This window comes from Gymnodraco acuticeps, unplaced genomic scaffold, assembly GCF_902827175.1.
Source record: "Gymnodraco acuticeps unplaced genomic scaffold, fGymAcu1.1, whole genome shotgun sequence".
Classification (NCBI taxonomy): domain Eukaryota; kingdom Metazoa; phylum Chordata; class Actinopteri; order Perciformes; family Bathydraconidae; genus Gymnodraco; species Gymnodraco acuticeps.
This window is the reverse complement of record NW_022990341.1, coordinates 2,630,936-2,658,591: the sequence shown is the minus strand read 5'-3', so window position 1 is coordinate 2,658,591 and position 27,656 is coordinate 2,630,936. Positions and strand designations below refer to the sequence as shown.

Genomic DNA, 27,656 nt, shown 5'->3' with positions numbered 1-27,656 from the left:
TAGAGATTTGGGTATGGAGGAAAAGAGAGAGGGTTGTGTCTTCTGACACTTGGTGAATTCCCTGACACACCGGGGACACATATTTATGTATAAAAGACGTACAAAAGTGCATTTTGCAGGATAGGTCCCCTTTAAGCTAATCCAGTTATATTTAACTTCAAGATTCAATTCCTACTACTGAAATGTACTTTTAAGGCATGTTTGTCTCAATTCAGAAGCTTGGCAAATATAAAGTGGGGGATGACGTGCAGGCGGGGTTCTCCATCTGGACTCAAGCCAAGAACTTTGCGGCTACATGAGACATCATCTTTACCCGTAAAGCAGGGTTCTCCTCTTCTATCAACAGCTTGTCTGGACAGACTGATGGAAAGTATGGGGAAACTATCGAGAAGAAACATATAAAACCAACAATGTCTGGATTTGTAGCTACAGTTTCTGTATGGGGACAAAATGTTCTTCCCTTTAGTTCCTCTCTGGAGCTTCAGGCCTGAACAGAACAGAGGATTGTATTCCTCCAAACAAGTCATTTCAAACATGCAATCCAAAGGAGACAGAGCAACGGGGAGTAGAGGATGTAGATGATTAAACATAATGATCAGGGTGGTGATAAAAGACGAGAGATTTAATTGTGTTGCAGCCACAGGACCCCAGCTCCCTTTTTAACTTCTCCATGTTCTCCAATGGGACCATGAAGATGTAGTCTTTTCTTTGTGCTGCATCTGTGTGATTATACATGCATACAGAGCTACGGAGCTTCATCATTCCCAATAGGACTTCTTGTGCACACAAGTTAAGGATCTTATTAGAATAAATTATATGTACTTGTGCTCACAAGCTCAAAGAATATCACCTTACAGCACTTGAGTGCCTCTAGGTAATATTTTCTTTATCTTTTGCACACAAGATAATTACTTCTTCCCTCGAGATATACCTTGTACACACAAGAAGATCACATGAACCGTAAGAGACTGTAGATGATCTGTACATTACAGTATGTACTGTTTTTCAGTCTTTGAATTTATATACTGATCCGAGAAAACTAGCCTACAATTATACACAGCTTATTTCACTGAATGTATAGTTTTACAGCCATCTGATAGGGTTTGCACAGTGTAGTACCATTTCATACAAGTTTTGCATAAAGAAATACTGCGTTCTTCAATGAACGTAAGAAGTGGAAAATCTCCATGGGAGCAGGTGTTGTCAATAACCGGGCGATGACACGTTTTTTAAGAGTTTCAATCTACCTAACAACCCAGCCTGGTGACAAAATCCTGCATGTTTCCAAAAAATGTGACAGGCTTTGGCCGGTCTGAGGATATTTGGGAAGACCAAAGTTTCCAGTTAGAGCCTGTTCACAGGATAATCTGCTCCAATCACCCAGGTCAGGTCTTCTCCGCCCTGTTTCCTCAGCCTTTTGACAGTTGGGATGGTCAGTCAAATTTGCCTTTAGAAGTTTTCCTTCTGCAGATGGGTGCAGGTCTGACAGAGAAGTGGCAGAGTGGGGAAAATACTCTCACACTGCTGTTAAAGAATGAAAGAATGCAGGGAATTACAGAAAGAGGGGGATGGTCGGGTGGAGAGAGGGTGGCAGTCAACAATGTTTGGAGATTACCCGGCATTCAGCAGTTTGGTTAATCCACATTCCCACAGAAGCTCGACCGCCAGTACTCTTCTTTTTCCCTTTGTTCTTCTCTGCTAACTGGACAGCGGTGAACTGTAAAGCATTCATGTACTGTAGTTCTACACAAAGGCTAATCATTTTGCCAATGAAAGCTCAAGAAACGTTGCTTTCAAGTTGAGTGACAGACATACTCAATGTGACTGAGTTGCAACAGGAACTAGTATTTGCTATGAGTTAGGACCCGGTTAGGACCCTTTAAACGTTATTGTCTGCAAAAAGAGGCTATAGCCAACCTCATGTTAGCTTAGCTTAGCACTAAGTGTGGAAATAGGGAGAAACGGCTAGCCTGGCTCTCTCCATACAAAACAGTCTGCCTACCAGCACTTTTAAATCTCACTAAATAACCAGTTAAATCTTGTATAATTAATAAATACAACAACAAGTAGAGGCTGCAAGAAAACAAATGGAGGCTCCATTCTTTGTGCTAAGCTAAGCTAACCTGAGGGGGGTGGGTCTTTTTATCTAAAGGCCCTGACACACCAATACGATTTCGGCCGTCAAAAGATGTCTGGCCGTTGATGAGCGTCATGTCGCCCTACTCAGATTGGTGTGTCCCGCACTGTCCTGTCTTTTCAGCCGACGGTTATTTAAAAAAAAATCTTCCTGGGGGAGCATGCCCCCGGACCCTCCTAGAGGATGTTAGGTCCATCACCCACCTAAAACATGTTCACATGGATAGGATACTAAATAGCCTACATCTGCACTCTTTTTATATGGTGGCCTATGTCCATATGTTTCTGTTTTGGTGGTCGTGCCACAACCGTACAAGTCATCGGTGCGCTAGAAAATAGCACCACACCCCTGCAATGTGTGTGAAAACAAGAGACTTTACAGCATGTTTTGAAATTGAAGTTGCATTGGTGTTTGTGTGTTGGTTGTTGACGGCAGTGTGTGGTAAATGATTGCCCCCCCCCCCATTCGATTTGTTCTAGAGCCGACCCTGCAGCCATTAGATAACACATTAGAATGAGGATCAAATTAGCTATAGCCTACTACAATAAAAGTCAGAAGATACAGTAGGCTACATGATGACACATCATTTGCCTGTCAGTGTTATTTTTTTTTTTTTACTTTTATTGTCATTACACAGTAGGCCTACTTACTATGTAACAAAATGGTTTCTCTGCATTTGACCCATCCTAGTGTTAGGAGTAGTGGGCTGCCATTATGAACGGCGCCCGGGGAGCAGTGTGTAGGGAACGGTGCCTTGCTCAGGGACACCTCGGTAGCACTTGGTCTTGCCGGGACTTGAACTCAACATTGAGAAACACCCACTCTTCCGGTTGCCTCTTTTGAATGATGAATACACACTACCACCGCCTGCTGGTAAGGAGAGTTATTGCCACTCACGCATGCGCGGTGCGTACGTGCGACTTGGCCGTCGGCTGAAGTCTTTGCGGTGTGTTCCAGTGCGACTTTTTGGCCAAGACGCAGGAGACGTGAGGCGACACAACAGTCGGTTCCGTCGGGACGTGTTCTTTGGTGTCAGTTTGGTGTGTCAGGGCCTTAACCCATACCTGCCAACCCTACCGATTTGGGCGGTAGTCTACCGCTTTTGACATGTTTCTACCGCCTACCGACTTAGCTGGCTTTCCTTACCGATTTTCAATCTTCCCAAACTATAACAAATAAAAATGACACTACATAGACACTGGACTTGACTTTTGGCGGACACCGTTTGCAGCGTGTGTGTGATCGCATCATACAAACAGTCCTCTGTGTTTCTGAAAGAGAAACAACGTGCAGACCGGGGGTAACGCTGCCTTTCCTCTGCACCCCCGGGGCTGATGGGTAATCACTCCCAAATGAGTTTAAGGGAACAGAGACGAGGCATTTCAGTCCTGCAGGATTTCCCCGTTAATATCAGTGTCTCGAAAACACATGTTGGCGACTGAAAGACATCCAGTGTTTGGTCTTTTCCTGAAGCATCCTTCACCTACAGTGTCTCAATTGAAAGAGGACCACAAACACACACAAAATATAATACAATTTAGAGATTTGGGGATATTTATCTCCCATTCTTTCACTTTTTCCGACATTTTCAACACCAAACATGACGTTAATGTCTCCGTTTAGTGAACTACAGCAATCTGTAAGCCTGTACATTATTTATATCACACTTTATCAGTAGAAAAATGCAGGAAATGACTTTTTTAATGCAGTATTTTCTGATTTATGGCGCAACACAAAGATATTTCGCAAACCTTTGACTCTAATATGTCAACAACATGAAACAAGAATATGAACCTGGCTTTATCCAATGTTCACACAAGAGTTCTACATCCTGACACATCCTTCATACGTCTCAACTGAAAGAGGACCAGAAACACATTACAAATATAACAAAATGTGGAGAATTTGGGATATTTATCTCCCATTCTTTTACTTTTCGGACATTTTACAGACCAGACATGTCGTTGATGTCACTGTTTACCAAACTACCACTTTTTCTGAAAAATGCATAAAATTATGCAATATATGTTAAATACATAGTTTATACCTGTAATTACTGGGGTTCCATTTCTTCTGATTACCTCAATGGGCGTGCACATTTGCCGTGCGCAAACCTACCTCTTTTGGATTTGGAAAGGTTGGCATGTATGTTAACCCTAAGCAGGAAAACTAACCTTACTTCCCCAAAACCTCCCAGAATTGTCAAATAAAGACAACAAAAAAACATAATAGCGTAAAGGGACAACAAATATATGGAGAAAGGCTATTTTCTACCTCACAGTACTTAAATGCTAACTAAACTCTTCATGGATGAGAAGTAAAGTTGAAAATCCAGCAGCTTTTATCTTTTGTTAGCTAACAGGTGCATTTTTCTCCATACTGCCAGGAGGTTTTTTTCCGTAAGCAGATTCAAAGGCAGTCATAGCGAATTTCACAAGCAGTGAACTCTGTGTTTGTCTTGACGTGCATAATGCATACAATTCACTCTGCAAGTTTAGGCCAGCTGTTATTGTTTTGCTCCTCACACTTCTAGCTTCTGGCTCGCTCTGTTCATGCATCAAGTGCTTTCCCAGGTGGTGTGCTGGGTGTCCAGATGATGATTTGTGGACTTGTCAGAGAAGACTAAGCCATAAAGAGGATGTTAATGCCCTGACATCACCAGCCTTTTACGCACAGGCACCTTCTATAATGCCATGTTTTTATTTTCTCATTTATCATACCACCAATTATCCATATTTATGACTACTTTAGTACTCTATAATGATAGACAATATAGAGATGGGAATGTATTCATTCTCCACTTGTGTCATTTAACACATCATAAACACAACAATATTCTGCAATAAATTGCACAGTAAAAAAACAAAATACATTACAAATCGGACTTGAATGCTGAGTATAGTTTTTTTCTTTAACTATGACTTATGGACTGCAGTGTTGTACCTTGCAGAACCTCTACTACTTGCAGCAAGTGCCACATTTAAAGTGTTAAAATGCATTATTGTGTTGTGGTTTGAGTATGAAAAATGTGGTAAAATTTGAAAGATAAAGACACATTTTAGTTTTGACATGAGTGCATGGCATTACATTAGCTTGACATTAGGATTAGTTTTCCAACATAGATGGCCATAGCAAATGTATTGTGCATGAATGAACACAATAGCACTTCTTTACTCTAAATCAGTACAGATCCATCTGAAAGATTCACTTTACAGCGTCCAGTTATGATGGTGAGGTTATCTGTACATCTCTTTACAATTTTACACAATGTATGCCGTTTTTTTATGCTAACTTGCAGCTTTTTTTCCCGATCTATTGTTCTCTTATTTTGTTGAGAAGAGATCCTGTCTGTTGTCTCACATTTGTCTATTTTATAGATTAGCATGTGGATGTTAGCTTGAGTATACAAGAGGTCCCTGTTCTTCTTTCCTGGTCCTGCCTGGCAGAGTTTATGTGGAGGCAGATGATTGTTTGATCAGGTTTTAAGAAGCTAATGTCGAGAGAGAAAATTGAAAGAATCAAGCAGATTTCAAAAGGTTATCGGCTGTGGGAGTTTCTTCACGCCAGGTGTGCAACCTCAGGCTCAATTCCTCTGTGGGAACACACCGGTGAAGCACACATTGTTCCTGGTATTCTCACAGAGTGAATCTGAACTTTAAGAGAGTAGTTCATCAAAAATGTATTCGGACAAAATGATCAGATTGGGGTAGTCTATTGTGTTGTATTTGGGCATTTGTGAATGATTAGCAGCATATGCTTTTGTTGTGTGTCAATACTTATTAGATCACATTAGGTAAAATAAGTGTTTGATTACCTTCCTTGTTCTGGTGCAGTATAAATGTGCATGTGTGTCTCTCTCCACATAGTCTGTTTGCGATTTAATGCTATTGCACACACAAGACACATGGGTGTTTGCCATGCTCCTCTGGCAAAGCCAATGTTTTTCCACATTCCCTTTCCCAGTTCCCTCCCACGGCCCACGGTGAGCCAGAACCTCCATATGTTACAGGCCACAATTATCCCTGCCCTCCCAATCAGTATCACCTGAGGAGTCCTATTCTGCACTCAAATCCAATCTGTGGGAAACTGGAAAGACATAATCTCCTCATATGCTGGGTAACATTTCCCAGATGAGCAGCCCATGAAGACACAATGTAAGTGGAGCAGAAGCAGATGCTTGTGTCTTTAGATAAAATAAGATAGCCACCTTTATCCTCATGATAGTGGAAGATTTTGTATCACCACCATCTGCTTATTTACAGGCGTGAGTTGAGTCTCAGTTGAGTCTCTTGAGTCTCAGTTGGCTTCAAATAAAATAGTCAAAACATGTGGCAGCTCTTACCTACAGTGAGAAAGTTAGCCATCATTTTTACAGAGTGATGCAACTACATCTGGAGTACGTTCCATTCCTTTCAAACTTGTACCGCTTTGGGCAGTGACATTTCCCCAATGATGATGTGAGTGCCACATTGTGTCAGTTTATATGAAGCAAATTACTATAATGTAAAAAGGATCAAATCCTATTTTTCTTATTGTCAACAATTTCCATGAAAGACCAACATCGCCAATGCATTATTCCACTTCTCAATCATTTATTATATTACTATAATACTCCATCTTTCCCTCCTCTACTTACCAATCCAATATGTTTCGACTGAAGAAGTACATATTTCAAAACAGCTAAAACATTATATAGGTTCAGTTCAAAAAAGCTCAATGAGTTCCCAAAACAGATGGGCACTATAGTTTTAAGCTAATTTTACTCCAACAGGAGTCAAAAGTGCATCTGTTGTGGACTATTTTCAGCTGTGGATTTATACATATTGGGTGGTCTAGTGCGTATAGACAGCTGCAGGACAGTGAATGTAAATAACTCATAATAAACTACCTGTAGTGTGTTTATAGCTGTTGGTGACCAAGCAGTGAGGTGACAGGACACAGGAGTTGTTTTAATACATCGGGCTTTTATTTACCCAAAAACAAAAAAAGAAACTTTATAAACCAAGAATCTTCAATAACTTGACCTAAAGATAGATAAATAATAAATATACCAGCGACTAAACAGGTTACCCAATTGGCTGCTTGCAGTATTTAAGAGTCTTCAGCACTCCTGCAGCATTTTTTCTGAACCAGGAACGTACTTCCCCCAAACAGCCGAGTCAACTCAAAGACAAATACCTCTGTTAAGTATCCTAAATGGTGTGCAAATCAATGAAATGATGTCAGGTTTAAAGCAAATAGTGTATGATATTTGAATGACATGTGTGGTTTTAATTGTTGGTGTAGTTGACTGCAGTGGAAATTAGGTAAAACTGGAGGTGAGGGTTCGGTGTAATTGCTTATGAGTGGCTGTGGCCATCACAATAGCAATGAAGGGAACATGTCATGCACTGCAGCAGTGTCTCATTTATGTGTTGTGTTAGGATATGAAGCACATGGCTGTTATAGTTGGTGATACATCAGCCTGGAATTGGCGTTCAGTCTAACTCGAGAATATTTCCTACAGTATTCTACTCATTTAGCTGCAGGATATCAGTGGAAACAAAGAAACCTCACACGTAATAATGAGGTGTGAGTGATTAAGAAAAATTACTAAATGGCCCATTGTCAATTTTCCAAACACAGTGACTTCAGAGCCTAATCTTTATTCTAGTCCACATTGAGCCTCAACCAGCAAACTCTCTCTAAAGCTGAAGAGGTGCAGCTGATCCTGGTTTTCATGGGAACGCTTTCTCTGTACCGCACATATCTTTTCAATCAAGTGTCCGTAAACAAATAGAGTTTACTCTTTATTCCTTGAGCCTTTTCCAATCGCTCCTTCTCTTTCTCTCATGTTTTGAAAATGGTCGTTCTTGGCTCCCTACTCTGAATTCTTGCTCGGTGCCCCATTTCTTCCAGCACTATTGTCAGAGCTTGGCAGCACCACATGTAATAGAGTTGGCAAACCGTAAAACACGATGGCATCTTGGTATAAGCACTCTCACATGGAGAGAGAGAGGATGAGGCAGGTAAAGTGTTTGGAGCAATGTTTTCATGAACAGGGAGTACTCAGTAGAAGGCCGGCGCCCATGTTCTCATAGAGGAAATATAATTTTAGCATCATCCATCTGTCTGTATGTGTCATAAATTTCCCTTCTTAACCACTGTGTTCTCCCTCTCTTCCTCCCGACATCCTTCTGTTTCTCCATCACCTCATCCATCTGTTGCTTTGAGTTGTTTTCCTGCTGTCTCTCTCTGTATTCCTTCTACTCTCTTCTTATCCACTTTCACAACCAGAGCATGTTGTAAATAACGAGTTGCAATGACTGCATGACTGCTTTTGGTAAATTGTAAATGGCCTGTATTTATATAGCGCTTCATCCAGTCTTCACAACCCCTCAAAGCCCTTTATATTTACAAGTCAACATCCCCCAATTCACACCCCATGCATACAGAGCAATATGCATCTTGGGAGCTCAACATTCAGACATCTACAGTACACACCAACTTGGATTTAAGTATCTTACATCGACATGTTGACTGCAGGGCTGGGATCGAACCTACCTTCTGATAGAAAGACGACCACACTCCCTCACAGTCACAGTTTCTATACATAGTGTGACTACTTGATTGGGTTCATACAATTGCTAAAACAGTTTAATATCCAATGTTTGACTTCATTAAATAACAATATGTGTTTGAGTAAAGATTCTGGGGTTTGGTCAGGTACAAAAAGAAATACATGATATTTTTCTGCCCAACTAAAATCACAGCATTTATAGGACTAACTGCCACAGGCTTGCTCCTATGATGACTCAGTTTATTTTAGGGAGTGTCCAGAACTACAGGAAACAAAGGTAGATTTAAGACATACGAAAGTATATCATCAGCATATAGTAATAACCCATCAACACCTTTTCCTCCTGACCAAAAAGGTTAAACCTTTCTTAGTGTTGGAAGGGATGGGAGGAGGGCAAGTATGTATTACAGTTAGAGACAATATGTCTAAAGGCGGTATTGCAACTAAACATTTCTTGCACCAGAAAATTATTAACTAGAAAGTCGACAATGTACAAGAGAACTGTTAAATGGTTAAGAGGACACCTCGGAACGTGAACATGCAAATGTAATACTTGGAAACTTCCCCAGAGCTCAGAAAAGCTAGACTTAACTGTGTGACATCATTGCACTGAAAAGTTAATGGGACGGGATGGTTTGCAATACCAGAGAAACGGAGAAATATTGGTGTTTTTTTTAATTTAATGACTACCATCCTGGAGGCCTGTTTTCATTTATCATGATACACTAAAGTAAAATGATTCTGTGCCTTCTTGTCTCTGCAGATACCATTATAGCATTAGGTTAGCGATCTCACACTGGAGGCAGGCTTCTCATACAGTCAACACTGGCTCTCTTTAATATCCAACCATGATGAATATTTCTTCTCAGGCTTGAATATGAATACTACATTTTACACTTCAGTGCTAGCCCACCGGCCTCGGCTACTTTTGTTGACCCTGAAACTCATGAGGAATTTCTCTCTTGCCTCTTTCTTCTTTGCCCCGCCAGGCCATCAAGAGGCCTTTAGCCACGTCAGCCTCACAACACGCACACACACACACACACACACACACACACACACACACACACACACACTGGCATATAATTACATGCAGCACCCGGTCATTATTGGCAGCGATATTAGATAGTTTATTTAACAGTCAGTTGACACTGCCCTGCTTGATCCTTTCAGACACATGTTTACCTTCAGGGCCAGTCTGAGACAAACCTCTGTGCTTAAGGCCAGATGGCCTTCACTCCTTCTCGACACACTCCCTGTTATCTGACACACTCCTGCAGAGGATAACCTTAAACAGTGGGAGGGAGAGAGCCAGAGAGAGTGAAGCAGGCTGCTAATCACATGACTGAGGTGCAGAAGTGACCAACCTCTTTGTGCAACTCCATGATCGCTACAGAAAAACCTGTCAAAAGGATGTCATGCAATCCAGCATCTGAATCGGCTTGGGCTCATTTGGAAATGTCTTATCAACAAGCTACATGTTTTATCTTCAAATGTCCCTTTCAAATATCGGGGATAATAGTCTACGCTAGCTGGTGCAGCACTGATTAAGGAGCATGTTGATGCTTTGATATCTGCACAAGGGGAACCAGAGATGACCGGAGGGATTGATAAGTAGGTGAAAGGACAGAGATCCGTTACTTTGGAAGAATAAAGGGATGTCTATGAAGCGAGAGAGAGAGGGAGTGGTGGGTGTGTAGGTGAGGCATGTGGTGTCCAGATGCTGCTCATAAAGACTGAAAAAGGGAGAGGGAGCCCAAACTCAGATCTGCAGGCAGCAGAATAATGAGGCTGCATTTTAGACTTCAAAACAGGAATGAGGAGAAAGCACAAGGCAAGAAAGAGAGGTGTGGAGGCAAGAGGAGGGAGCCCATATTAGTGTGTCTTTGTGCAGAGATGCATACCTTAGTCCTGATTTCTTCATTTTAATAGTATCGCAGACATGCAGGAATATTAAAGGTGGGGTAGGTCATTTTGGAGAAACCAGCTCGAGTGCGCTAGAATTTGAAAATACACAGCCGGAAAATCTGCCACTTCCTTACAGAGCCCCTCCTCCAACACACACGAACGCGCACACGAGATAAGTTTGTGCACAGATGGAAGGCTGACAGGCAGGTAGGCCATCCAGTTACTTTAGCCGGGCCGGCTCAGATGATTGGTCGTGCTTTTTACAGCACGGTTTCCACAGATGACGTTTTTTTATGGATTTTTTGTCAAAGCACTTAAGATATTCATTGCTATCTGGATGTTAAGAGCATTCCATGGAATATAACACAAAGTGTATCTCGAGCCGGTTTCTCAAACTTACCTACCCCACCTTTAAGTTGGATAAAATATTCAGAATGCTACAGTTTCAAAGACATCAGTATCGCAAAGCTGGAAGGATTTGGCAGGGACTGCGAAGACTCTTTTTCTCAGAGGTCACAGTACACTCCAGCTGCAGCGAGATATCTTGCCTGAAGGTAGAGGAAGTTGAGAAACCTCCCTGAATGAGAACAGACGTGTCTGAAATTAAATGAGATTGAGAGGAGGATCCCTTATAGAAATTAAAGGCTCAAACATGAAGCAGTGATAAAGTGATGCATCATTCTCAGCAGATGCATCTTTAACTTTTATCATACTGCAGAAGTTGTGATATGTATGTTGAACATATATTTAGAATTGCTTTAATCCAAACACTGCACAACACAGATAGGGTAATGTCTTATTGGAAAATCTGCGTATTTCTTGAAGTAATTGTTCCCACATTTATTTTTTAGCCATAAAACCTTCGATAAAAGTTATAAAAGTATTATATTCTTTTGTGGACAGTCTTCCACCTTTACCCACTGCTTCACAGAAAACAGGAAGAATATGTCCTGCCAACAAGAGCCTGAAAATATTTGAAAAAACACGCCTTTCAGATTTAAAATCGTACTGATCTTATGAGTAAAGGAGAAAGCATCATTAGCTTTTTAATGTGATATGTGGAAAATAATGTTTGCCTGATCTTTTCAAAGTTTGGAAAGGTTTTTAATGAGCTCTTTGAGCAATTCACCAAAAATGTTAATTGTTTATTGGTGATAACATTTTATAGCAATCCTGTACATTTTCAGTTCATGTTTAGCAGAACAGAAAAAGAGACTGCACACACACATCTACTTTCTTTATTTCCAATTCCCCTCTATCCCATTCATATACATGCCACATGCTGTGTCAGGTATTGTTTACCTAAAATCCCAGAAGTTCCCTTAAGTTAAATCGCTCCCTGGAGCTAGGTCTGTCATTGGGACACTGCATGTAGCAACACATTTATTTCCCTCAGCGATGTGCAGTAGTGGTTGAAAAGGTGTGGGCACATCTACTCATTACCAATGAGTCAGCTGTTTCAGTGTGTTTCTATCCCACAATAAAAAAAAACATCCAGTCTTTAGGGGGGAACCTCCTCCTTTATTATTCACATGGGCAGTTATGCACTAAAACACACATGCACATGCTTGTATTCACACATATTTTTGGTTTTTACTCACATACCCACGACCTTTTACACACACAGAAACAGATATATTTAAAATGGGAAACTACCACTTGTGCAACAGATAAATTACCGGTCACCGCTGTAAAAACAACATTCCAAGGACAAAAAAAAAATTAACATCGCTATGTCACATGTCTGCAAGTATGGGCATGCACAACCACACACACACTATTACAATTATTGAGTGCTGTGTCTCCTTCTGGCTTAGGTCCCTCTCCAGCTGCTAGTTATGTGTGATGAGATATCAGTCTGAAGATAATTGAAATTCCAAACCTAAGGGTACCCTGCCTCATTTTGACTAATCCATGTGTGCAGAGCAAGACTGTGCATGTTTGCGTTTGTGTGTATTAACATAAGCATATGTGTGCATAATAACAGGTATTCTGTATTGCTATTTGTGCTAAATGTGGGTAAATTAAAGACTGTCATCACTGTGTGTGTGTGTGTGTGTGTGTGTGTGTGTGTGTGTGTGTGTGTGTGTGTGTGTGTGTGTGTGTGTGTGTGTGTGTGTGTGTGTGTGTGTGTGTGTGTGTGTGTGTGTGTGTGTGTGTGTGTGTGTGTGTGTGTGTGTGTGTGTGTGTGTGTGTGTGTGTGTGTGTGTGTGTGTGTGTGTGTGTGTGTGTGTGTGTGTGTGTGTGTGTGTGTGTGTGTGTGTGTGTGTGTGTGTGTGTGTGTGTGTGTGTGTGTGTGTGTGTGTGTGTGTGTGTGTGTGTGTGTGTGTGTGTGTGTGTGTGTAGCCATGCTAACTAAAATTGGGCGTGATTTTGGAGTGAGTACAGCGATGGAATATTACAGCAAGCAGTGGTAAACTCCACCTCTGTGTGTGTGTGTGTGTGTGTGTGCACATTCAAGTAAAGTGTATCTCTCACATTCTGTTGACCTTTCCTCGCTAAAGGGCAATTTCAATGCAAAGACAGGTATATTTATTTTTTTAAAACTCATGTTGAATTGATAGGTGCACAGCGATACAGTTACAGTTTTAAATGATCTTGCACACATTAATATAAAGACAAACACACACACTCACACACACTCACACATACAGTAGTCGCAGTGTGTTCTCTGAGTCAGCCCTGGGAGCTGAAGTGGAAATCTCTGTGAAGAACCAGCAACAGAGTGCAAACCACAGGAGTGACAAATAAGCAGCTGCAACAGTGCTAACTTTTACACTGACATCATTTGCGTGTGAGTGTGTGAGTCTCTGCATGTGTTGTCTGTGCAATTTGTCTGTGTCAAGTTGCTTAGATTTAGGGAAATATACGGTACCTTCAGTTATTTTTGAGCCTGTCTCTACGGCTGTCTGGCATACCTGTCTCGAGTACATTTTTATCCAGAGCAGCATCTGTCTGCACTCCTCAGACTGTCTGTGCTCCGAGGGGCAGTGCAGTTGATAAGGCAGAAAGGAAGCTTGGTATGTGCTAAGGCTGCTTTTTGTGACATCAGAGAGTAATTGGACGAATGTGGAAGGACAGACATGCTATCTGAATGTAATGTCGCCGAGTGTCACCACCTCTTCCCTCAAGCTAATGACAGTCTGCAGCGTTCAGCTTCACATGCTCTCATTTCTTTAGTGTCTTATCCCTGAAAACAGCCCTGACATGCAAAGATTTTTGTTTTGTTTCTTCGCACGGTCAGCTGTTAACATCTCATGTGTTTAGCAGATGTGTGTAACAGGCAGCATTGTAGTTTGAAGAGTTCATTTCATTAATGTCCTGCCTTTTCTGCTTTGGTGTTTCAGGGCAGCAACAGACCATAATGTGGACAACACTACTTCAATGTTGAAAGAATGGCTGAAAAGAGCCCAGGGTGTCTATCACTACGTGGAGTGGCGACCGATGGACGAACCGAAGTGAGTCACAGCTTCCAACTTTAATTACCAAATGTTCACAGCACTTCAAACATGTCCTGGATTTGATCTCACATAATTAGTAACATTTTGACAACCGCCTTTTATCTTCATCTTCATCAGATCATACACAGATGAGTGGGGTCCGAAGCATTGGCCTCCGTCACGGTTCAACCATGTGATGAAGCTGAGGCAGGCGGCGCTGAAGGCTGCCAGGGAACGATGGGCTGACTACATACTCGTAAGTCTTACGGCCCGTCTACACTACAGGCATAACAAAATCTTGAAGCTGGGCGTGTCTGAGGCTTGGCGATTTCTCGCGCCCAAGGCGACCAACAACCAATCAGGAATCTCCCGCCCGCCCCCGGCATACAAAGCAATAGCAATGTTAAAACAAAGTAAACTGGATATAAAATCCCCAAACAGGCGAAAACCTACCAGTTTCACCCCACTGTCTCTGCCACCTCCCTCCAAGCCTCGCTCCTCCGGTTTGTATCCCGGTAGATGAACAGAGACTGATCATACAGCACCGGGTGATTCACTACCGCTATAATAAATTTTCCCTCCATTTTTTTGAATATGAGGAAATGACCTGCGTAGTCTCTCCCAGCATACACGCGGTTTGATTGGCTAGCGCTTGTACTGTCAGATTTGCATACGCGGGATTTGATTGGCTGATGCCAAGCATCGAGCCTCAAAAGTTGAACATTGTTCAACTTTTGATGCCGATAGATGCTCGTGATGCTTGCAAAGCCATGCCATGCTCCCCACAATGCAGTTCGGCGAAGTTTAAAAATCTTCTACGTCACCCCATTCAAATGATTGGGCGAAGTGTTGAAAGCATTTTTCGATGCCTGTAGTGTAGACGGGCATACTTTTATTTATAAATTATTATTATAATTATTTAATAGTCTACAATACGATTGACATCCTGGGTATATAACTTAAAAAATTACATTAAATATAATGAATTAACAGCCTATATTGCAACAAACACAAACCTTTTCAAATATACACACACCGAATAGATGTTCTGAAAAGGGGGTTTGTTTGGGGGGGCGGGGGTTTGAGTTTGGTTTTGTTCTATGATGTAATACCCCACTCGTGAGGGTCTAAAGATTTGTATATTTAATAACAACAGCAATTTCTAACAAATGTAATTAGAGTAACAGTGAAAAGTGTCCTGTTATAGTGGTCACATACACTTTACACCTGCATTTTTTTTTTTGGTGGAACATTACTAATCAGCTCATAGTCAAACAGCTGATGAAGGAGTCAGTGATTGTGTAGCATGATTGAAACAATATCATTAGATACCAAGTGTTTTTTTCAGATGTGTTGGATATGATACACTCATACCCTCTCCCCTCTCCAGTTTGTAGACAGTGACAACCTGTTGACAAACCCCCATGTGCTGAACCTGATGATGGCTGAAAAGCTGACGCTGGCTGCCCCCATGCTAGAGTCTCGCTCGCTCTACTCCAACTTCTGGTGCGGCATCACCCCACAGGTACAGTTTACATGTATATAGACTTTTTGCACTACTTTTTATTTTGTATTTTTGTATTTTATTGCACATTGCATTGTTGGAGGTCAGGTCAGAAGAATTTCATTGCCATTTCTACACTGTAGCTCTGTGCATATGACAATAAAACCTTTGAATTGTAATCTTTTGAACACTACTGCAGCTGTTGAGTGGTGGAGTGTAACAAAGTACATTTACTCAACTTCTGTAGTTCGGTAATACTTTGAGGTACTTTAACTGATTTTTTTCCATTTTATGCTACTTTATACTTCTACTCCACTAAATTTCGGCTATCAATATTTTACTTTTTAATCCACTACATTTATCTGACAGCTTTAGTTACTTTACAGGTTCATAATATTGGTTGATGCAAGAACAAAAATCAACTATTTAATAACTATAATGAGTTATTATGGTTGACGATATCCTACAGCAGTATATATATATATAGTGATTTAAATGAGCTCCACCTTCGTCAGCTGACATAAATACATGAATTCATCAATGATCAAAATAACCATTATATAAATCTATTTTAAAACTATTGTAAAATTCAATTATAAAAATAAATGTTTACAAGAAATACAAATATTCAAACAATTAACTACAGAAAATATGACGAATAAAATAAAATGTCTCCTCTCAGGGATACTACAAGCGGACCCCGGACTACCAGCCTATCAGGGAGTGGAAGCGTCTCGGCTGCTACGCTGTTCCCATGGTGCACAGCACCTTCCTAATAGACCTGCGTCGTGAGTCCAGCAAGGATCTGACTTTCTACCCCCCCCCACCCCGACTACAGCTGGGCGTTTGATGACATCATGGTGTTTGCTTTCTCTGCTCGTCAATCAGGTCCGTTTGAAAACTCACAACAAACTTCCAAATACCACATGACAGCTTGACTTGGATGAACTGAAGGCTGTCATTGTCTTAAAGGGGGGTAGGTAAGTTTGAGAAACCGGCTCGAGATACACTTTTTGTTATATTCCATGGAATGCTCTTAACATCCCGATAGCAATGAATATCTGAAGTGCTTTGACAAAAAATCCATTAAAAAATGTAATCTGTGGAAGCCGTAGTACTGTAAAAAGCACGACCAATCATCTGAGCCGGCCCGGCTAAAATAACTGGATGGCCTACCTGCCTGTCAGCCTTCCATCTGTGCACAAACTTATCTCGTGCCCTCATTGGTCATGTGCGCGTTCGTGTGTGTTGGAGGAGGGGCTCTGTAAGGAAGTGGCAGATTTGTTCCGGCTGTGTATTTTCAAATTCTAGCGCACTCGAGCTGGTTTCTCCAAAATTACCTACCCCACCTTTAATGCATTTATTAATTAGAGGTGTAGTCCAACCTTTAATTTGCATGGGTGTACTGCTCAGGGCTTTTTTTATTTGATGTAATGCACATGTGCAGACTATGCAGATGATTTAAAGCAGAGGGAAATTAAATGTGTTTATCTGTAAGTGTGCAACAATACAAATGTTTGTAGATGTCCATGTTTGATATGAGTAATCATCCATAGGGAGCAAACATAACCATAAATCTTTCAACAGTGTGTGACTTTCCCCTGCAAACTAAAAAAGTAAAGCCATTAAAGGATCCACACAAACAGATTTACACAAACAAAGACCCTCAAAGAAACTCAGGCAGAGTTTCCTACTTCTCTCCAATGATATTCAATACATAAAAGTACACATAAATATGCAGCATTAAAGTGGGAATATTTTACTTTTGAATGCGGTCTGTCTACAAATGACTGGTAAGCATTAAAAATCATCTCTCAAGTCAACACAGCCTTTCTTTGTCTTCAACCAATAGCTTATAGCTTATATTGGTTCATTTCAGTACTCTAATTTAAGCATTCACTTTAATATCATACTTACTTTGATTAAAACATTTACAGATGTAAAAAATAATGAACATTTCAATTCCGATTAAAGTCATTTTCATTCAAATAAAAACAATTAAGCTATGAAACAGAACCCAATTTAAAGTTTACAAAAACCTAATGGATATTTCTTACAATGGAATAAATGCAGTATATTCCCCTTTTGACACCTCTTACATAATGAAAGTTATTGCAACACACTTATAAATGATAACAATGATTTAGTTAATCTCAAATGTCTCGTGTGAAGCCTGCACGGTTCTTTTTCCTCCCTTCACAAATCACCCAATGCAATGTGTTCTATATACTTCAAAAGGGATATGAGATGCAAATATATTTATGCTTTGAAGTAACATCAAGCATTTGATTAAATGCGGCAGTGTTTATTTTCTTGAAAAGCATGTAGGCTTTAGTGTGACACTAGCGCATAGGGGACACGATATTATGACTGGGGGTGGTTTCATTTGCATGTTTATTTGAATGTTTGAGTCAAAGGGTTTTATTTACAGGACAATGTATACATGTGTGTGTTTTGCAGGCGTGCAGATGTATGTGTGTAACAGAGAACACTACGGTCTGCTGCCCGTCCCTCTCAAAGCACAGCAGAGTGTGGAGGATGAGAGCGAGAGTTTCATACACACCATCACGGAGGCTTTGAGCAAGTACAAACACACTCACACACCGACACCAACACACTCTTTCCAGCTGTTGTGACCTAACTATCGGTCACTCCACGATGACTTCCCCTCTCAGGTTTGTTTCTTCTTCTTCTTGACCTCTGCGACCCTTCCTGATTACATCCTGTCAACTCTCTCTGCTTTAATCCCAGTCCTTCATATTATCTCTCTGCCTCCTTCTCTCTCTCTCTCTCTCTCTCTCTCTCTCTCTCTCTCTCTCTATCTCTCTCTCTCTCTCTCTCTCTCTCTCTCTCTCTCTCTCTCTCTCTCTCTCTCTCTCTCTCTCTCTCTCTCTCTGTTTATTCAACTCCCATCCCCAGCCCTCACTTTCCCACTCTTTTGGCTCCCCTCTCCTCTCAGATTTTTAGAAAAGCAGATTAAATAAACCACCCTAATCCAGAGGAAATGTACTTATTTTCTAATCCTGTTTTTGCTGTTTTAACCTTTTGCTTCTCTCCTCTCTCTGTGAACAGTTGACCACGACATTGAGCCCTCTGAGCATCTGCACTCTCAGCCGTCGCCACAAGACACCATGGGCTTTGATAAAGTGAGTTAAAAGCAGTGTTGTGCTATTGTCTATTTGTCCTTAAAGGTGGGGTAGGTACATTTGAGAAACCGGCTCGAGATACACTTTTTGTTATATTCCATGGAATGCTCTTAACATCCCGATAGCAATGAATATCTTAAGTGCTTTGACAAAAAATCCATACAAAAACGTCATCTGTGGAAGCCGTAGTACTGTAAAAAGCACGACCAATCATCTGAGCCGGCCCGGCTAAAATAACTGGATGGCCTACCTGCCTGTCAGCCTTCCATCTGTGCACAGACTTATCTCGTGCCCTCATTGGTCATGTGCGCGTTCGTGTGTGTTGGAGGAGGGGCTCTGTAAGGAAGTGGCAGATTTTTTCCGGCTGTGTATTTTCAAAATCTAGCGCACTCGAGCTGGTTTCTCCAAATGTCCTACCCCACCTTTAAATCACAGACAAACAAATCAAACACAAAACTCTAAATACAACTACTGCAGAGGCACCAGATAGCGAATCTTACACTGGATGTAGTCCATTGTCCAGGCATTAATTGTTTTTGTTTGTCCATTTGCACAGCCATACAAACATACACCCACATACAAAGAACAATGGTTTTAAGTGGTTAAATAAAGGCATAAACAACTACTACAATCAACTTAAATTCTAACTTTGAATGATGATCAATTTATTTAATAGTCAAAAGTCAATGAATAGCTCCAGCAAGTGTGTTGGCTCTGCCTGGAGGAACTTCTGTTTTTCTGTATATTTTTCTGTTAATCAGCAACTCCCACTTCCTGTTTTGGAAGCTGTTTTTCTCCTTTCTTGTGTTTCCAAGTGTTGTTTTTCTTCTTTTGCCCTTGCTTTAACCTCAAACTCATGATCATGTCTCCATTTTTCCTGATAAATGTTTAGATTATCCTGGTTAACCTGAAGCGCCGGCTGGACAGAAGAACCAGGATGTTGAAAACAATGTCTTCGCTGGGTTTACACACCGTGCTGGAAGAAGCAGTGGACGGCAAGTAGGTCACAAACACACAGCCCTGCACGCACGTGATGAACTGACCTGAAGTCTGATTGAATCCAGAAAAAATCATCCTTACAATCTCTGCGATTTAGTCTTTTAAGGTTTAGTTTGCAGAACAAAAGTAAGATTATGTACTCCCTGAACATCAGTTAAGAGATGTCCCACTTTTCTGTGATGCGTCTGTCGTTACTTCCTCTGACATCCATACCCAAACATCCTCTCTAAACACAGCTTTGGTGTTTGTAGCAATAGGCTTGACTTACTTTCCCTCCTTGGCACTTTACTTTAATCCACTGCTGAGAATGTCCTAATCCTTTTTCCAGCCTTTGTTTGTCTGACAAATGTTGTTGCAGCTTGCTGAGTTTGACTTTGTTGTGTTTTGGCTGTGACACTGTTTTGGATGATGACAGACCTAGCTACATAATAACAAGTGAAGAAATACTTCACTTTTTCAACTGCTACTACTCATTCATTTCCCTTCTCTGTGTCTATAAGGGCTCTCAATTCATCCCAGCTTCAGGCGCTAGGAATAGAGATGATGCCGGGATACAAAGACCCTTACTCTGGTCGAGTCCTGACCAGAGGGGAGATCGGGTGCTTCCTCAGCCATTACTCTATATGGAAGCAGGTAAATACCCTAATATAGAAGGGCTGTGTAGTTAAATAAAGAGACTGTCAGCACAATCATCACAAAAGTACTGTAAAACAAGGGACAATCTGCACAGCTGGCAGAACGTCAGCTGTTTTAATTGTATTTTTACTTGACGTGTTTTTGTCCATCAGGTGGTGGAGAATGGCATCCCAAAAGTTCTTGTTTTAGAGGACGATGTGAGGTTTGAACCTAGATTTAAACGACGAATCCAGTCCATCATGGATGATGTAGACAAAACCCAGCTGGATTGGGACCTCATGTAAGAACACACGTACACACACTTTGTTCCCTTCAAATGTTACACGTGAAAAAGGTATGAAATTCTAACTAATCTATATCTACATTAAACTTTCCCTGTTGCTAACTTACATTTAAACTATAATTGTTTTCAGATTTAAAGTTTTTCTTAAATGTAACGATTGTACATAAATCTAGATTTGAAAGTTCTTATTTAAAGGGGACCTAGTATGCAAAATCCACTTCTTCATGTCTCTTCTACATCAACATGTGTCCCCTCTGTGGAAAGAGACTCTGAAAGTTTCAGGAAAAAAGATTCTCTCTCTTTTTGTCCTGATCCATTTCTATAAAAACCTGTCTGAAAATGAGCTGATCAGATTTTGGCTACTTTATGATGTCATAACGAGTTTTTGGCTTGTGTAACCATTAGCCAATCACCAACCAAGGTAACCCCCCCCCCCACCTTATCACCTGAATCTCCTCCTAGAGCACCATTGTGTTCTTTTTAACCAGATATCTCTCAGAGGGCGTGGGGAGGGGCTCCTTATTTTCATCTAAAGTAACAGACAGAGAATCAGCACTTTTGAAACAGGGCTGAAACAGAGGGGATTATGGGATGCTGCAATGATCTGTTTGGTATTTCGAGCCACTTCAGAGACATGTTTTGTATATGAGACCTGGAATATATTGATGAAAAACAGTATAATAGGGGACCTTTAATTTTGTGGACATATAGTCCCAGGATTTTATATTATTTCTGATGTTCAGACTATGAGAACATTCTTTTTTTTGAGAAACAAGCTATAAGGATATTACATTACATTACATTACATTACATTGCATTTAGCTGACGCTTTTATCCAAAGCGACTTACAATAAGTACATTCGACCAGGAAGACACAACCTTGAAGAAAACAGAATCATATAAGTACATCAGGTTTCATAGAGCCAAACATTTCAAGTGCTACTCAACTGGCTTTAGGTAAGCCAGCCCTTTATTAGTATAAAAGTGCTTCGTTAATAGTTCTAACGCTCGAAGTGGAGTCGAAAGAGATGAGTTTTCAGTTTTTCAAAATCTATATGTATTGGAAAATCCCATACCTTTTGCAAGACACTACAGGTGAACAGGATAACACAATTAACTAATAGACACTTTCACTGCTGATCACTTACAATAGGACAGATATTTTTGGTACTACAAGTATTCCAAAATGATATGATTACATATGCAAAAAGGCATAACCCCATGTTAACTTTTGGCAAATTAATGAACATTGATCAGTGCATGTAGTTTCTCGCCTTAAATCTAAAAGTTTGCATCCATTAGCGTGAAGCCTCATCAACACACTCTTTCTCTCCGTCCTCTCCAGCTACGTGGGCCGTAAGCGTATGCAGGTGCAGCAGCCAGAGCAGTCTGTGGACGGCGTGAACAACCTGGTGAAGGCCGACTACTCCTATTGGACGCTCGGCTACGCGCTCTCACTGCAAGGAGCCAAGAAGTTACTGGATGCTAAACCCTTGTCGAAGATGCTGCCTGTCGACGAGTACCTCCCTGTCATGTTCAACAAACACCCCAAGTCAGTCTTTACTTTGATTTCAAAGGACAGTGCTGCATACGTGCACAACACAACATGAAGAACATGCAAATAATACACAAAGACAAGGAGCTTTATTTGAGGCATGTACTGCATAAAAACCACAGAGGCTACTAAAAGAAGTATTGCTGTATAATGACTAACAGACAAAGACCTTTTTAGAGGGTCTGAACAGACAGGCAAATATTTACTGTGAACCACAAATATATGATTACAGGTGCGCTCCTGAATAAGAATCAAGCAGTCTACATTAAGAATAAACATGAAGATGCTAAAGTGAAAGCTGTATTTAAAGAACACAGTCCATTGATCCATTGCATGCACAAAAACAGACTCGAGGGCAAAAGCTGTCCTCATAAAATCTGCAGGACTTACTATACAGTAATTATCTCAACATAGACACAAACAGTTTGTTGGAGACATTTTAGACAGTTGGATAGTGTGTAGTTTTCTAGTTTGTTCTCGTGTGGTACACCACAACCTCCGTCCAGTTCAACTCCAATTTATGCTCCCTGTATGTTTCCACTTTCTTTCTTCCTTCCTTCCTTCCCGCCGATTATGTTCCTCTTTCTCCCTTTTTTCTTTCACCCCCTGTTTTCTGTGCTGCCTCACACACAGGGCTTGGATTGTTCTTCATTGGTTCAGTGGGTACAGGACCCTGCGCAGGACACACAATGCCGGCTTTTCTCTTTCTTTTTTCTTCGGGGATTCCTCACATGCCCTGCTCCATCTCCACCTCGACATCATTCCATGTTTCATCCTTTAAATCAGCAATCTGTCTCGCCTGTCATTATTCATTTCTTATTCTCTTTTACTTCTTTAAAATCCCCCCTTAATTAACAGACCTTTACTTTTTTGCACACCTTCCCCTTTCCTGTGTCACCCATTTCTCCTCCCCCTTCCTACTCTCCCTTTGAGGAATGTGGGCCAGCACGGCTCTTCCTGCTGGTTGGAGAAGGGGACAGGATTCCCATTGATAGAGGCCTGGCAGTAGAGGTGGGGTAGAGATGGACTGTGTGTGTGTGTGTGTGTGTGTGTGTGTGTGTGTGTGTGTGTGTGTGTGTGGTGTGTGTGTGTGTGTGTGTGTGTGTGTGTGTGTGTGTGTGTGTGTGTGTGTGTGTGTGTGGTGTGTGTGTGGTGTGTGTGTGTGTGTGTGTGTGTGTGTGTGTGTGTGTGTGTGTGTGTGTGTGTGTGTGTGTGTGTGTGTGTGTGTGTGTGTGTGTGTGTGTGTGTGTGTGTATATAAATACATGGAGATGTGTGTCTAGTGTGCAGTGTATAGATTACTAGGTAAACACAGTGTGTGTGTATTCAACAGTGAGAGAAGGTGAGTTTGTTCCAAAGTGAAAGAAATGGGGAAACGGACAGAAAGGTGGAAAGGTGGCTGGGGAAAATATGTAAAATGTGTTGTGTGTTACATTAATCAACAGCAGGGGATTATGTGCCCTGTTAAAATGGTGGTAATTATGTCAAATGTGTTGTTTTAAGGGGGTTGCAGGCTGGGTGGAGAGATTCAGTAAAGCGCCCCTCTCCCTTTTTTGTTACTTAACTAAATGGCACACAAACAGAAGCAAGACAAAAATATGACCCATTGAAAACACCTGGTTGTGTGTAAAAAGTGTGTGTGAGCGTGTGTTTACTTGTGGTCTAATAACGGTGTAGGGTTTCACTGTCCTCATGGAGTGCTGACAGGCATGGTTAGCATGCGAATGGATAGGGGGAGTTGACCTCTGTGGTGACGTCTGTCTGCAAGACCTTGAAACACCCAAACAATCCTCATTCCTCCCATTCCTGCTGCAAGCTCCCAAAGACTTATAGGGTGATATTAGGATGACATGAAGCTGCATTTTATGATATTTTGTAATATGTAATGTGTACTTTGACTAAGCAGATAGTGAGGGATATTCTGTTCACTGTTGTATTGTTCCCGTCTGCTGGGGGATCTGACAGAAAGGATAGAGAAGGGGGTGTGAGATCTGGAGTATAGGTGGCAGCTCTAGGTGATGGGATGGAGATGTAGATGAGAGAGAAAATAGAAGAAGGGTGAAGAGGATTATTGGGCACAAAAGAGATCTATTTGAATTGAAACATCCATTGGTTGGGTTAACTTAAATCCTGATGTTGCATAAAAGTTCAAATCCAATCTTAAAACAGAAGTTAAATACATGAAATGTGACACCCTAATGAGGTTTCTGAAGCTAGAGAATAGTGCAACAGACAGTTAACAGATAGTATTTAAATAGAATGTTTACGAACATGTCCAATTGGAAGGAGTTGAGATGTATTATACCATAACAATTACACATTTCAAAACAACTAACACTAACCGAAGACCCTAAAACAAACCAACCTAACCATATCTACTAAATAATTCCAAAATATTGTGTACTTTACTAAGCAGATACTTGCTCACTACTTGTATTGCACTTTTTTTACTTCTTTTTGTCTTAAGTATATTGTGTGTTCCACTGTTGGCTGATCCCTGGAGTTGTGATTGTCCCTGCCAACTTTTTTTGCATATGACAATAGAACCTTTGAATCTTTGATAATGATATATTCTCCATGAACTTGCTTCCAGTGTCCATAACATCTCTATTATTTCCCTCCTCGTCAGCACTGCGTTCATGACTCACTTCGAGCCTCGGGACCTGAAGGCCTTTTCCGTGGAGCCGTTGCTCATCTACCCCACGCACTACACCGGAGAGCCGGGCTACTTCAGCGACACGGAGACCTCCACCATCTGGGACGACGAGGCAGTGGAAACAGACTGGGACCGGCAGCACGCCCTCAAGACGGCCCAGCAAGGCAGCATCGAGGCCATGGCTCAGAACAGCGTCAGCGGAGACATGCCCCCCCCCGCAGCCCGAGCATCCCGAGACGAACTCTGATACACTGACTCAGAGAGAAAGACTCGTGTTTACTACGCCGTGTACACACAGTGAATTTCACTTCTCACACACACTTGAAAAGACGCTTGAACTGCAAGCTGACTTACTGTACATTCATTCAAACACACACACTGACTGGTGGATAAAGCAGAGTGAAGATGTCAATCTGCTCTGCGGCCCGATGAAGGGACACTGGGGAGAAGAAGAAGAAGAGGAGATTCTGGGATGAGGGCCAGCAGGCCTCAGACAAAAAGCTTTATTTATTCTCCACTTGCCTCCTCTGGGCATGTGGAGACATTTATAACCCGGGAAAACTTAAGCAACACATGGAAGACAGCTAACGTTATATGCAGGATGTCAACGACAGAAAAAAATTCTCCCAAATCAATTATAATGTTTTTTAACAAAGATTATTGTTATTTAAAAAGAACAAATGTGTTTTTTTTTTAATGGGCAGCTGAAGAATAAAGGAATCTTAAAGCTGTCTGAAAAAAGTGTGTGTGCAACTGTGTAAATAAGGGTCTGTGTATGTGTGTGTTTAAGTGAGTTTGCACGTGGACATAATGCATGTGTTTACCAAAGAGAACATGTGTGGGATGAGGGAAGCTGACATACTGGACCCAAGTGTCACTGCCCCAGATGATGTCTCTCTCTCTCTCTCTCTTTCGCTCTCTCTCTCTCTAATGGATGGTATTAAACTCAGTGTTTCTGTCTGATATTTCCCTTGCACAGCGGGCTGGTCCTGATAATTAGCATTTAAATCTTCATCCTTACATTACACGTAGCCTGCAGGATGTATGACATGCAATATTGTGCACTTTAGGCCCCCTGCTTTCAGAATGTATGTGTTAAATAATTGTAGATAAAGTGGATTATTGAATTATTCATGTCCTCGACAAGGGCTGTTATTATTTTAGTTGTGGTTTCGGGCTGAACTAATAAAACATCTTCTCTGTTACTGTGTCACTCGGCTGCGTAAAGTAACACAGATGTTATCATCTTATTGTAATCTAGATTCTAGAGTATCATCCGATATATGGCATTGCAAAGAAGTTGGACACAGACAAAACAGGCAGCTCTCTTTATCTCAGAGGAATTTCATTAGATACTGTATATTTTTGTTTGAGTTGAACAGTAAGCATGACCTGCAACTGTTCACATGACCTAATACGTCCCTTAGCCTCGTTTACTTTTACAAAATCTTGTAAAACATGAAAGGCTCTCCAATAAATGTGAGGTTTGAACGGTGATCAGGTTAAGGACTCACAGTAGGTGTTTCGCCTCCTGCTGTTCACTGGCTGAGTGAAAATCTGCTCACTGTTTTATAGTTCCTGTCTGTTGTGAGATCTGACAGAAAGGATGGAGAGGGGGGGGGGGGGTCCTAGAGTATGGGTGGTGGTAATACGTGATGGGGTGAGGTGAAAGAGAGAAATGGAAGAAGGGTGAAGAGTATTATTGGGTGCTAGGGAGATCTATTTAAATTGTAATGTGCTTTGGTTGGATTTACTTGAATTCAGATTATTACAGTACAATCAAAAGACAGAAAGGATATCATGTGAAATTGAGCACCCTGTTAACCCATCTGAAGCTTGACAATAGGGTCCCCATCACTAAGCAGATGATATTTAAAGGATATGTTTACTATCTTATCTAATTGGAAATAGTTCATCCATTATACAGTAACAATTACAACCTAAAACACTCAACATTAACATAAAACCCTAAAAACTCACCAACCTAAACACATATTTGAAAACTATTAATAGATCAAGTTTGGTTGAGATGTGAGAAAACGTGTTTGATCGGATCAAAACATTGCAGTAATGCTTACCTTGCATCTTGCAACACTGACCTCAAAACACTGTCCTAAAAAAATAAAAACGTTGTATTGTCAAAAGAGGTATCATGCTGCCACCTGCTGGTTATGAGTGGACCGACACCCATATTGAACAGCCTCTGCATCATAGGTAGGCCTACGTCTGATTATATAATACATGTTAGGGTATATTAAGGGTAATTGGAATATAAATACATGTTTTAAAGGAAAAAGCAAGTGGACTCTACTACAAAAGACTGTATTTCAATATATTTTTTGTATTTTACTTACACAAATACTTCTCACCTCATACACATGCTTACATAAAAATACAATATTTGTCAAATAAGGTATTATACTCCCTCTTCCTCCTCCTTTTCTACACGCATCACAGCATAAAGTTGCATGTATTATAGCAACTTATTTTATTGTAAGTATTTCATTATGTCGTTGTACAGATCAAGGTGCATTTCATAATGAGCTAAGCACTGCAATAATATGAAACAGCCATAACATATATTCTGCCCTTGAGTATGCATCGCACTGCATATCTTAACAGATAGCGAACAAAGACTCAGAAGACAGTTGTTGAGTGGACCATTTACTGAGGCTTGAAAAGGTAAAACTGCAAGAATAAACAGAAAAATACAACACAAGTTACACAATTGAAATAATACATGTGCAACATAATGCAAATAGAGTGCAGTATAATCAACAGCCTATGCTAAGAATGAGCTATGTCCGTTAGCTTAGCAGCTAGTTAGCTTAGCT

At 41.0% G+C, this 27,656-nt stretch overlaps 1 protein-coding gene across 1 annotated transcript in view; it reads left to right on the top strand.

Annotated features, from left to right (window-relative positions):
- The window catches only part of colgalt2 (collagen beta(1-O)galactosyltransferase 2), a 30,810-nt gene extending 4,783 nt beyond the window's left edge, over positions 1–26,027 (top strand). Inside the window, 12 exon segments of the mRNA XM_034223632.1 lie at positions 13,952–14,062; positions 14,183–14,300; positions 15,435–15,569; positions 16,231–16,365; positions 16,367–16,436; positions 18,009–18,128; positions 18,621–18,694; positions 19,587–19,693; positions 20,194–20,326; positions 20,482–20,609; positions 21,958–22,164; positions 24,796–26,027. Coding sequence (XP_034079523.1) covers positions 13,952–14,062; positions 14,183–14,300; positions 15,435–15,569; positions 16,231–16,365; positions 16,367–16,436; positions 18,009–18,128; positions 18,621–18,694; positions 19,587–19,693; positions 20,194–20,326; positions 20,482–20,609; positions 21,958–22,164; positions 24,796–25,069 — 1,612 coding nt within the window. The 3' untranslated portion in view covers positions 25,070–26,027.
- The last annotated feature ends 1,629 nt before the right edge of the window (positions 26,028–27,656 follow it).